Source organism: Rhinoraja longicauda, chromosome 15, assembly GCF_053455715.1.
Source record: "Rhinoraja longicauda isolate Sanriku21f chromosome 15, sRhiLon1.1, whole genome shotgun sequence".
NCBI classification, from domain to species: Eukaryota; Metazoa; Chordata; class Chondrichthyes; order Rajiformes; family Arhynchobatidae; genus Rhinoraja; species Rhinoraja longicauda.
In genome coordinates, this window is record NC_135967.1 from 7,367,241 (window position 1) to 7,379,383 (window position 12,143).

At 42.0% G+C, this 12,143-nt stretch overlaps 1 protein-coding gene across 2 annotated transcripts in view; it reads left to right on the forward strand.

Moving 5' to 3' along the window:
• Positions 1–12,143, forward strand: part of ar (androgen receptor) — a 151,532-nt gene that overhangs the window by 83,946 nt on the left and 55,443 nt on the right. For both annotated transcript variants that reach the window (XM_078412143.1, XM_078412144.1), the window contains exon 4: positions 3,311–3,607. In XM_078412143.1, the coding sequence (XP_078268269.1) occupies positions 3,311–3,607 (297 nt within the window). The remainder of the gene's footprint in view (positions 1–3,310; positions 3,608–12,143) is intronic.

The following is a 12,143-nucleotide window of genomic DNA, read 5'->3' on the forward strand; positions in this document are numbered from 1 at the left end:
GACAGCAGTTACTTCAATTCCAAAAGATTTAAAAAATGGAATGATTAATGCCTTTATATTTAACACCTGCTCCAATCTGCCCCTCATAGACACCATTTTCCAGGACCACTGGTCAAGGGAAACTGGCGGCCTCGATAGTACTAATATTACTAGTACTAATACCTTGAATAAAAATTATATGTCTTAGAAGAGATCTCTCCCTTCATGTTAGCCCTTGTGCACTGCTTCCAGATAGAATTTTCAAGAATTAACAAGCGGGATAATCCACTTTGGACTGTTAAAATACCTTACTCCTTAATCTTTTTCATGGATGTAGGTAAACTTCCCAATGGGCAGTTGTATTTCAACAGGAATCTGAACTGACTGCCTAAATACCCCAGAAAAATTGATCAAGGCAGAAATAAATGACAGTGTTCTACCACCTGTCACAAAAAATGTAAATGTTGAAATCTAGACTGGTGGTTTTGAATGACTTACACATTGAGAGTGTAAGAGAATACATAATAATATCACAGGTAGAAATTGATTTATTGGCTGTAAAAGACTTCTGAGGGCAAAACTTCTTGATGAGTCAGAAATTTTAGATTGATGGTTTTAAATGATTTGGCTATTGTCCTGAAAAGAGTCATGACCAGCACACTAATGACGCCGAAGAAGAAAATCAATCTACTCTAAATATAGCTGGTGCACGTTGAAAGAATTGTCATGAGAGATTCCTGATAGGATAAAAATAAGCAGGCTATAAATTCATTCACACACCCCACTATATATATATACTACTAAAACTCTTGGTTTGGTTGTGTTTATATGTGTACCATGCCCTCTACACAGCCAAAACGATACATGATAGTGCCACAATTTTAGGCCCACCCTACTCACCATTCCCCTGTGGTGTGAATAAACCCACTTTTGTTACTTTTTAAAAACAATTTACCTTATAAACTTTAATAAATCCGTCCCGTCCCCCCCCAGAGGACCGGCGGGAGGACCGGCGCCTGACCTTCCTCCCATACTGCAGCACGCTGCAGAGGCTGTGGGAAAGGGTCCAACAAGATGACCGTCCCCGCCATTCCGCAGCAGGAGAAATGGGGCCAAGGTCAGTGCCTTCTCCTTGTCCACTCTCGCCCACCCACGGCCCCGGGAGACGCTCCCCGCCCAGCAATGGGTCCATGCCGTCGCCACCGTTCCCCGCTGCAGATTGCAGCCGAGCTGCAGGAGAGGCTTCGGCTCCGCAGGAGAAACGGGGCCGACTTTTTCCCTCTCCCCCTTGCTGGCACACGGCCACGGGGGCACTCCCCACCTGGCAGCTCCACGGTTGGGGCGGGTGGGGAGGGGGGTTGGGGGGAGGGGGTCTGGGGGGGTGAAGGGGAGGTGTGAAGGGGAAGAGGGGGTGCTGCACCAATGCAGGAGAGGTTTGGACCCACTTGGTCTAGTTTCAAATAAAAACACACAATTCTCATTGAAAATAGGTTTAACCAGCAGAGGAGTTTAGTGCGTCTTTCTTTGTGCTATTGAGAAATTCATATCCTCATTTTGTAGTGACTTTCATTCTTAGTAATACTTATCAACATAAAACTCTTCAAAACAAAATGATAACACCAGTAAAGTCAGCAGTAAAAAAAATTCAAGATTTCCAAGTTCTTGGTTCTGGACAAGAACAATTCTTATTTACTCAAAGACAACTAGATCTCATTAATTCTGCTTTTCCTGAACAAAATGTTTAAAGGGTCTGCATTCAGACTGTATGCTTTGTCCTCATTGAGCCCTGTAATCTTCAATGTCCTCTTATATGAACACACATATGCCTAGACTTCTCTGTCCTTAGAGATCATGGTAACAGTCACCTTTCCTTTTTTTGCTCATTGCATTGAACTTAGTTCTACAATGCTTTTGTGAGTTCCGAGGTTGCTTTTAAATCTAATGTGGGAACTCTTCCATAAATTGGGAATATGGTGGCTGATGAGGCAGACAGGTGGGAGGGTGTTTTGCTTTTTCTGGCAATTACAAAGAGGCTCTGTTCTCCTGATGAATAACCTCGAGATCCCATTCCCATCCCAGGTACTCCTTCGACAATCATGGGCCAGAACATCCCAGGAGTCAGTGGCGATGTTCTTTTTTTTTCAAGGAGAATTTGAGCACATCTTTGAATCTTTCTCTGTCCACCTGGTAATCTCAAGAAAATTGAAGCAGGAATAAACCACTTAAAAATACCTATTTATTCCAACTCTGGCTTCTGTGCCAGAATATACTTCTCGCAATCCCGCCCGCTTGCTCTTGTGCGCCAGCCTTTCATATACTTATCAAATATCTTTTGGAAATCCAAATAAACCGCATCTTCAGGTTGCATTCTATTGATTCTGCTTGAATTCTATCTGTTCTCATAGAAACATAGAAAATAGGTGCAGAGGAGGCCATTTGCCCTTTGAGCCAGCACCACCATTCATTATGATCATGGCTACTCCTGCACCTATTGTCTTTTGTCTATCATCCACAATCAGTAACCTGTGCCTGCCTTCTCCCCATAACCCTTGATTCCACTAGCCCCTCGAGCTCTATCTTTTAAATTCATCATGTTGAATTCTATTGGTTCTCTAGGAATTGCAGCAGTTTCACCTTCATGAAACCATGTTGACTTGGTTTGATTCCATTCAGCCTCTCTAAATGACATGTCATTTCATCCTGACGTAAGCATGCAGCTAAGGTTTGGTAATCTCAAATTGTAGGTGCTTTAAGTTGAACGGCCTATCATTGGCAATTAAAATTAGTTCCATTCCAGTGGGAAGTTTGTTGAAAATGAAATACAACGTTGTGACCAGAAAGATTGACATACGTTTTCAGGAACAAGATGCAGCTCGATTTTGTTTACTGCATTTTTTTAATTTTTGCTGAATAAATGTTCTGAACAGAAGTTGACAGGCGAATAGCACAAAGCACATTGACCACAAGTGATTCTACGAGAATCTAACGATGTCACATTGCACTTATTGGTAGAGAAAGTGAGTATTGCAAATTAATGACACAGGCAAGGTGAACCTGTTCGAAAATGTACAGAAAATGAAGTCTCCTTAAAAGTTGACCATTCAATATGCAGTTCCTGAATGTAATGTGGGATGGTGGTTAGAAAGCAAGCTAACAATTAACTATTAAATATTAATTGAATTGGTTTAACCTTTATTGAATTGGTGACATAACTTTTGCAGTTCAATCATGTTTTGATACTATTTTGCGTTTGAAGTTTTTTTACTTTTCATGAATCGACACCGTTTTCCTCTGTAACTCAAGCTGATCATTTCATAATTTTATTTTCAAGGTCGAAAACTAAAGAATACAAGACCATTCCAAACTACAGAGGAAACAGACTCTTCGGTTACACAAAAGCAACAGGACACCAACCTCGTGATAGTACCAAGGATTGGTATACCAAGAATGCAAAAATTTCAATGTCAGCCCCTTTTCCTAGCTGTGCTACAGTCCATTGAGCCTGATATGGTATATGCAGGGTATGACAATACACAACCTGATACATCAGCCAGTTTGTTGACAAGTCTCAATGAACTTGGGGAAAGACAACTGGTGCGTGTTGTCAAATGGGCAAAGGTCTTACCAGGTAAGACTGTGATTCTTTTAAGCGTTGTGCTTTCATACAAAGCCTATGAGATTAAAAAAAACAAATGTTTAGCAACATGTTACATTGTTTAAATTACTCATTCCAGGAGTTTGGAGGGGATCAAAACTAGTTTTCTTTCAGAAGTAACTCTTGTAGCAGGTTGAAGTACACTGGGTAAAAGTCGTCAATTTCCTTACATCTAGCTGGTATTTACTTGGGTGTCCAATCCCCAACAAATTAGTTATGATAGTATTTAAAGAAACAGTACCATACATTGCTAGTAATATTTCTGTTCCTATTTGATTTACACATGTAGCTTGTCGCACAAATATTTCACCATTTCCTGGTTCTACTGTTTATTTAGCTTAAGACTTTAACTTGCATCCATCCCCCACAAGGATGGTCTTGAAGCCCTCCACTTCTTCCTCGACCGTAGAACCAGCCAATCCCCATCTACTAACGCTCTCCTCCACTTAGAGCTGGTTCTTACTCGTAATAACTTCTCCTTTGACTCCTCCCACTTCCTCCAAACCAGAGGCGTAGCTATGTGCACTCGTATGGGCCCTGGCTATGCCTGCCTCTTTGTCGGGTACGTCGAACAATCCCTGTTCCGGACGTACACTGGCCCCATCCCCGAACTCTACCTCCGCTACATCGGCGACTGCATTGGTGCTACCTCTTGTACCCATGCAGAACTCACTGACTTCATACACATCACTTCCAATTTCCATCCTGCTCTTAAATATACTTGGACTATCTCCGACATCTCCCTACCGTTTCTGGACCTCACCATCTCCATCACAGGAGACAGACTAGTGACTGACATCTACTATAAACCCACTGACTCGCACAGCTATCTGGACTACACTTCCTCCCACCCTGTCTCCTGCAAAAAGTCTATCCCCAACTCCCAATTCCTCCGTCTACGCCGCATCTGCGCCCGGGATGAGGTGTTTCACACTAGGGCATCAGGGATGTCCTCATTCTTCAGAAAACGGGGCTTCCCCTCGCCCATTATAGATGAGGCTCTCACTAGGGCCTCTTCTATATCCCGCAACTCCGCTCTTGCTCCCCCTCCCCCCATTCGTAACAAGGACAGAATCCCCCTCGTTCTCACCTTCCACCCCATCAGCCAGTGTATCCAACAAATCATCCTCCAACATTTCCGTCACCTCCAACGGGACCCCACTACTGGCCACATCTTCCCATCCCCTCCCCTTTCTGCGTTCCGCAGAGACCGTTCCCTCCATAACTCCCTGGTCCACTCGTCCCTTCTTACCCAAACCACCCCATCCCCGGGCACTTTATCCTGCAACCGCAGGAGATGCAACACCTGTCCCTTTACCTCCCCCCTCAACTCCATCCAAGGACCCAAACAGTCTTTCCAGGTGAGACAGAGGTTCACCTGCATCTCCTCCAACCTCATCTATTGTATCCGCTGCTCTAGATGTCAACTTATTTACATCGGCGAAACCAAACGCAGGCTTGGCGATCGTTTCGCTCAACACCTTCGCTCAGTCCGCCTCAACCAACCTGATCTCCCGGTGGCTGAGCACTTCAACTCCCCCTCCCATTCCCAGTCTGACCTTTCTGTCATGGGCTTCCTCCAGTGCCATAGTGAGGCCCACCGGATATTGGAGGAACAGCACCTCATATTTCGCTTGGGCAGCTTGCGGCCCAGCGGTATGAACATTGACTTCGCCAACTTTAGATAGTTCCTCTGTCCCTCTCTTCCCCTCCCCCTTCCCAGTTCTCCCTCTATCTTCCTGTCTCCACCTATATCCTTCCTTTGTCCCGCCCACCTGACATCAGTCTGAAGAAGGGTCTCGACCCAAATCGTCACCCATTCCTTCTCTCCTGAGATGCTGCCTGACCTGCTGAGTTACTCCAGCATTTTGTGAAATAAATACCTTCGATTTGTACCAGCATCTGCAGTTATTTTCTTACACTTTAACTTGCACATTCCATTCAACTTCTAACACTCCATGATATGGACTATACATTGCAGTTTTCCGGTACAAAATTAAAATGTTTTTTTCATTCTTTATTCAAGGACTTTAATGCTGGTGCTCTATGTAACCCTAGCCTGTCCAATTGATTCATAAAGAGCTTAAATTTATAATTTGCCTTATCTCTTCACAACAAAGGGAAAGTCGATATTGTTATTTTAAATACAGTCTTTGATATGAGAGAAAAAATGGGAACCTGTTTGCAAATAGTCAAGAGTCATGCAGAATGAAGCAAGCCATTTGGCCCATCACATCTCTCATTGGATACCTATCCTTATCAATCCTGTCTACAAGCACATGGCCGGTAGCCTAGGTAATTTAACTACTCATCCAAACTTTTTTGAAATGTTGTCAGAAACTCGTTGACAATGCATTCCAAGTACAACAGAAAGTTTGTTGACTGGTATGTTTAATTAATGACTAGTTAATCTACCTCGCTTGTGTTTGTGAAAGAAATATGTTTTAATTCAGTAAGGCAAAATAACAATTAGATATTTTATCGTACACCTAAGCAGATAAACGTGGGCTTGGGATAATTAAAAAATAACAATTTTCACCAACACAGTATTTTGTTAGCGCAGCACTGATGTGCTTGTCAATGTTATGCGTATTAGTCCTGGAATGAGACTGGAAGCCAATTTGGATGTGAGAACTAAATCTGACATTTCCAGTTTTGCACATGACTTAAAGCTTGTGGGGCTGAGGAGGGTTGGAGTGTGCTGGAAAGTGAACTTTGAGGCAGATGCAAAGAAGAATAAGTTGGTCAGATATATTGAATGCAGTTTATTGTGAATAAATATGATATTATGCACGATGGTTCTAAATACAGAAAGGCAAATTATAATCCAAATGGTGATTGACTGAAAAAATGGGAGGGAAGGTGCAACACGACTTGGATGTCCTTGAACACCAGTGGTTGAAAGTGTGTGACTTAGGATGGCAAATGGTATGTTGGTTGCTACAAAATGTGCTGCTGCTGAGATTCTATTTTGTGTACAGTTTTGATCTCCTTATCTGACAAAGAATGTTTTTGTCTTGGAGGGCATGCTGTGAAGGTTTATAAAACTGATTCCTAAGGCGGCAGGATGGACGTACAAAAATAGATTAGATGAACAAGGCCATTGTTCATTGGAGTTTACCACAATGAGGAAGGATCCCAAAGAAACCATAAAATTCTAACAGCACTAAAGAGAGCGGGAAGTTACAATCATTCTGAAGAAGGGTCCCAACCGAAATATCACCTATCCATGTTCTCCAGAGATGCTGCCGGATCCGCTGAGTTGCTCCAATACTTTGTCTTTTTTTTGTAAACCAGCCAACATCAGCAGCTCCCTGTTTCTACCTTCTAATGAAAACTGGCATGTGGTCTCCCTACTTCCCCATTCTGAAGTAAATGATTACTTCCTTGATTTTGTTGATGATGAGCCACTCTCAATCAAGTGTTCTATATCTCTCTTCTGTGTGCTGACTCTTAACTAATTCATTTTAATTTACAAATGGAATCAAAGAGTAAAGGGATAGAGTTGCATTTGGGTTGCAACAGTAGCCGCTGTATTATTGTTGAATGAGCCTCACTTTTTTTTTTTAAACGTTTGAAAATTAATAGCAGTAGAGTCATCTTAAGTTTATAAATTTGAGGCTGGGGAGCACTAATAGCTAAGAAGGATACTGATGATAGATGAGTGTAGTATATATAGTAGTACCTAGGGCATGGTAGAATGTGGAAATGGAAAGATGGTGTTTGCATCTATAAGGATCTCTTCCAACTATTCAGCCTCTGATCTCATCAAAAGCAATTGTGTGGCTCCTTAGTAAACTTAAGTTACATGTAAGAAAAGTCTACCACATAGTGGGAAAAAATTATGAGCATAAAGGTAATTGTTCTTTGCTTGAAATGTTGACTTGAGGAAGCAAACATTTAAAACTTACAGCAAAATAGAAGGTACATTCATTGGCTATATTTAAGAGGGAGTTAGATGTGGCCCTTGTGGCTAAAGGGATCGGGGTATGGAGAGAAGGCAGGTACGGGATACTGAGTTGGATGATCAGCCATGATCATATTGAATGGCGGTGCAGGCTCGAAGGGCAGAATGGCCCACTCCTGCACCTATTTTCTATGTTTCTATATATGTCCCCTTTAATAATAGCTGGATACTATGGAGTTACATGTAGGTTTTGTCGTGCAGTTGACACCTAATCTAATTATGAATAATCAGTCATGAGCATTTTGTTTTGCTTATATGATGAGATGCATTTCATTAGGATTGAATTTTGTGTTGGAAATTTCAGTCAGGGTCAAAATGGAGCAAAGTGATTGCCTTGCCAAAAATAAGCTTAAAAGCTTGTATCACAGCATTTGGCTGACTAGCTGTGCTGTGCATGTATATTGATTTTGAGACAAAACAAAAGAGGCAAACAATAGACAATAGGTGCAGGAGTAGGTCATTCAGCCCTTCGAGCCAGCACCACCATTCAATGTGATCATGGCTGATCATTCTCAATCAATGCCCCGTTCCTGCCTTCTCCCCATACCCCCTGACTCCACTATCCTTAAGAGCTCTATCTAGCTCTCTCGAAAGCATTTAGAGAACTGGCCTCCACTGCCTTCTGAGGCAGATAATTCCACAAACATATCAAGACTAGTGAAATAATGTGCAAGAATTCAATCGGGTGGATTTATTTTGGGGATCTCAAGATTAATCATCATAATAGTGACAAAAAGTCCAGACAATCTATAAGAAAACACAAAGTTCGTTTTTCGGCAATGCCACCACATCTGTTCTTTAAAAGCCGGTTTCAGGTGAAAGTTGAAAACTTTAGACTAAATTAGTTGTCCTTCTGCAATTAAACATACTTGTTTTTCATTTTTCCAATTCTGATGAAGAATCTTAACCTGAAACATTCACTCTTTTCTCTGCGCTGATGCTGTTTTATCTGCTGAGTGCTGCCTACATTTTCCTTTTTTGGTTTTGGATTTCCAGCATCTGCAGTTTTTTGCTAAAATAAGCAAAAGTTTTAAAAAATATATATTTCTATGCACTGTCAGGAGATCAAAGAGCTTTCTTGTAGAAATTCAATCCAGTATTTATATAATAAGCAATACTGATTTGAACTGTCTATGTTTTAAAGGGTGCTTCTGGGGTTTCGCTAGTTCCAGTTAAGAAAGATTCAACCCTACTGCACTCCACTCTACATGGAGTCCGTAGTTGTGACAAATCATGGTAGAAATACCCCTCATTGCACTGAAAAATCAGCTCCTCCAGTTCTACGGCAGCTAGATCTCGTAGAGAAGTGCATTGACCATGTAGATTAGTTGTAAAAGATAAACAAGTTTGGATAATTCTTTGTTTTATTTACTTAATTTTAATGTTTTCATTGTTAATATTCTCATATATTTTTTAATGGTTTTATTGCTTACTTTTATTTTCTTAAAACGTTTTATATATTTTAAATATCTAATTTTTAACAAATATAGCCTCCCAGATTCAAGAGACACACTTTTCTCCCTTCTTGCCTATTAAAGACTATTATGGTATGCCAAAGGTGCAGCCTCAGGGGAATTTCATCTGTGGTTTATTCAGCCCTGAGGCTACATTGTAATTTCTCAGAAGCTCTCAGGGGCTGGAATACCAGCTTGTTCAGACTCTGTATCCAGGCGCGATAAAGGTGGGTGGGCCGGAACAATGGGCAACATGCCAAGGTGTCAGGCTCTATCCAGTGTAGCTCAGGCCGTTAATTTTTGACTTTCACTTTAATTGTCACTATTGCACAGTGCAAAAGAATTAGAAAATGATGAAGTCAGGAACTCGATCTCTGGACCTCTGTCCACCCTCTGTTTCTCTCTGCACTCTGTAGCAGGAAATGTGCAAAATTAGTTTAAATTCTAATGCAGTTCAATTTGATGTTAATAGGAATATTTTCAAGTGTAAGGAGATTGTTTTAATGTACTGGCTTACTCAAGGTCAACTGATTGTTCTTGCTGGCAAGAGAACAGATTGTATTGCTGCCTAGAGAAGATTCATTTAAACGATGATGTTGTTGCAAAGTTGCATTAATTGCATATTTTCTTTACTGAGCGTGATTTTGAGAGAAGTTATAACAAAAAAGATTGTACCAAGCTTATGGGAACAATGTTCATCTCATTTTGCTCCTTTAATACACTCATTAATTATGGAAAGATGGCAGTTGTGAATTTGGCATTTTTGGTCCATATATGATGGTGAATGACATGTGCATTGTGTAGCTAGATTATGTTCAAAAGATTTGCCGGGTGAAGCGTCAAAGATTTCATTCAATTGCAGCTTGTTCTTGTGTTGCATTGCTGAATGGTCATGCATTATAAGCATTCAGACACTCATGTCTGTGTGTATTTCAGATGGAACAACATTTAAAAAATCACATTGTGAAATTCTCTTAAAAGCACATGAATTTTGCGTACTACTTACTTCAAGAAATTGTTACCTCTTCTGGAAATTTTTGACATCTTTCAGCCTGTGTTCACTGACGTTTGCAAGATTTGTTTGAATGTTTTCCGGAAGTCTGTTTAAGTATTTAAAAGAGCAGCCCACTTTTGCTTCTCATTTAAGTTTGGATTTTTAATCTGGGAGCTCAATAACAGTTCTCAGTTTTTGCAATTTACTATTTTTAATGTGAAAGTATTAAATAGGTATTTTTCATTAAAATCCTTCCTCAGCCTTGAGTAATTTATTTATTCAGTATTTACTTTCTGGATTGTTATTTTATTTTCAATGTAGTAAATCGTCTTTATTTTCAAGATGATGATGTAACAGCAACATAGAAGGCAGGTCTCAGTTTGAGTTTGGCAGAAGTCTTTCGATTTGGTCAATGGCACAACCACATCCTAAATTGGAAATATATTATTATTTCTTTATTGTTGTTTGGCTAAATCCTGAAACTCCCTCCCCAAAAGCATTGTGTTGAGTGCCTTCATCAGAAGGTCTACAAAAGTTCTAAGTCATTGCTGCACATCACCTTCTCCAAAACATCTTAGGCAAGGCTTTAAATAATAGCCTTTCGTGCAGCCTTCAAGTACCAAAGAAATTAGTAAATGAAAACAGACCCTCTCCGTTCCATCTGGAATTTAAGACATTTCTCATCTGGTTTAGGTGCATTTGTTATTTTGAATAATAATTCAATTCATTGAATTTTTGCTTTTGATGCCTGGGCTGTGTGGCCAAGTTTGAGGATGATCTCAAGGTGGGTGGAGGGGCAAGTAGTGTTGAGGAAGCAGGGAGTCAGTCTTCAGGAGGACTTGGACATGTTGGGAAAGAGGGGAAAGAAGTGACAAAGGGAATACAGCATAGCTAGGTGTATGGCATGCACTTTGTTTGAAGAAATAAAGGCATGGATTATTTTCTAAATGGGGAGAGCTTTCTGAAATCTGAGGTGCAAATTGACTTGGGAGTGCTGGTGCAGGATTCCCAAAAGTTCATTTGCAGATTGAGTCGGTGGTAGCGAAGGCAAATGCAATGTGAACATTCTTTTTGAGTGGACTAGAATATGCCACTTTTGCATCTTTTATTCGAGTTAAATTCATGTGTCCAAATTAAATACATTGACAAATGAATATAATTTGATGAGAGAATTCAGACAAAACTATTTAATATTGCAGAATTAACAATGAAGAAGTATGTAGAATAGCCAATAGCATGGAGATACCATTTATAAATGTGAGATGGTGTGGCGGCTCCCAAGGGTCGGGCCATACCACTACCGACCCCTCGGCGCGGGAATGGACCAGTCCAGGGGGGCGGTCTGGTACTAGAGATATAAGGACAAGGTTTTGGGCGCGAAGCCGTTCCGGCAGACTCGACCCGTCTGATAACCGACTATTAAAACCTTAACGCCCCCAAAATACCTGGCTCCTTGCCTTTATTTCGGGCCTCTACCGACGCGCCACATTGGTGACCTCAACGGTCCATTCATATTATGATGGGCACAAGAGCAAAAGCCGACCGCCCGTCCAGCTCGCAGGCCGACCAGGCCCCAGCTGTCGACGCGGTAGGCATCAAGCTCCCGACCTTCTGGACCACCCGGGCTCGCGTTTGGTTTTACCAAGCGGAGGCCCAGTTCCAGCTGCGGGGCATCACATCCGATGACACCCGTTTCTTCCACCTGGTGGGAGCCCTTGACCAGGACGCGGCCGAAGAGGTAACGGAGTTCCTCCAGCACCCCCCGGCCCACGATAAATATGAAGCCCTTAAGGAGCCATCCGCCGGTTTCCCCGTCCGTCCTCGGTGCGTGGCCTGCAGGAGTTCGTCGGCATGGTGGCCTTTTATCACCGGTTCCTGCCATCCGCGGCCCACATCATGCGGCCGCTATACGAGCTGCTGGCGGGCAAGCGTAAGAACGTCTTATGGACCGATGAGGCGGTAACGGCATTTGACGACGTAAAGGAGGCCCTGGCTCGGGCTGTGCTGCTGGTTCACCCACGGGAGGATGCCCCGACAGCCCTTACGGTGGACGCCTCAGTGTTGGCGGTTGGTGCCGTACTGGAGCAACTGACG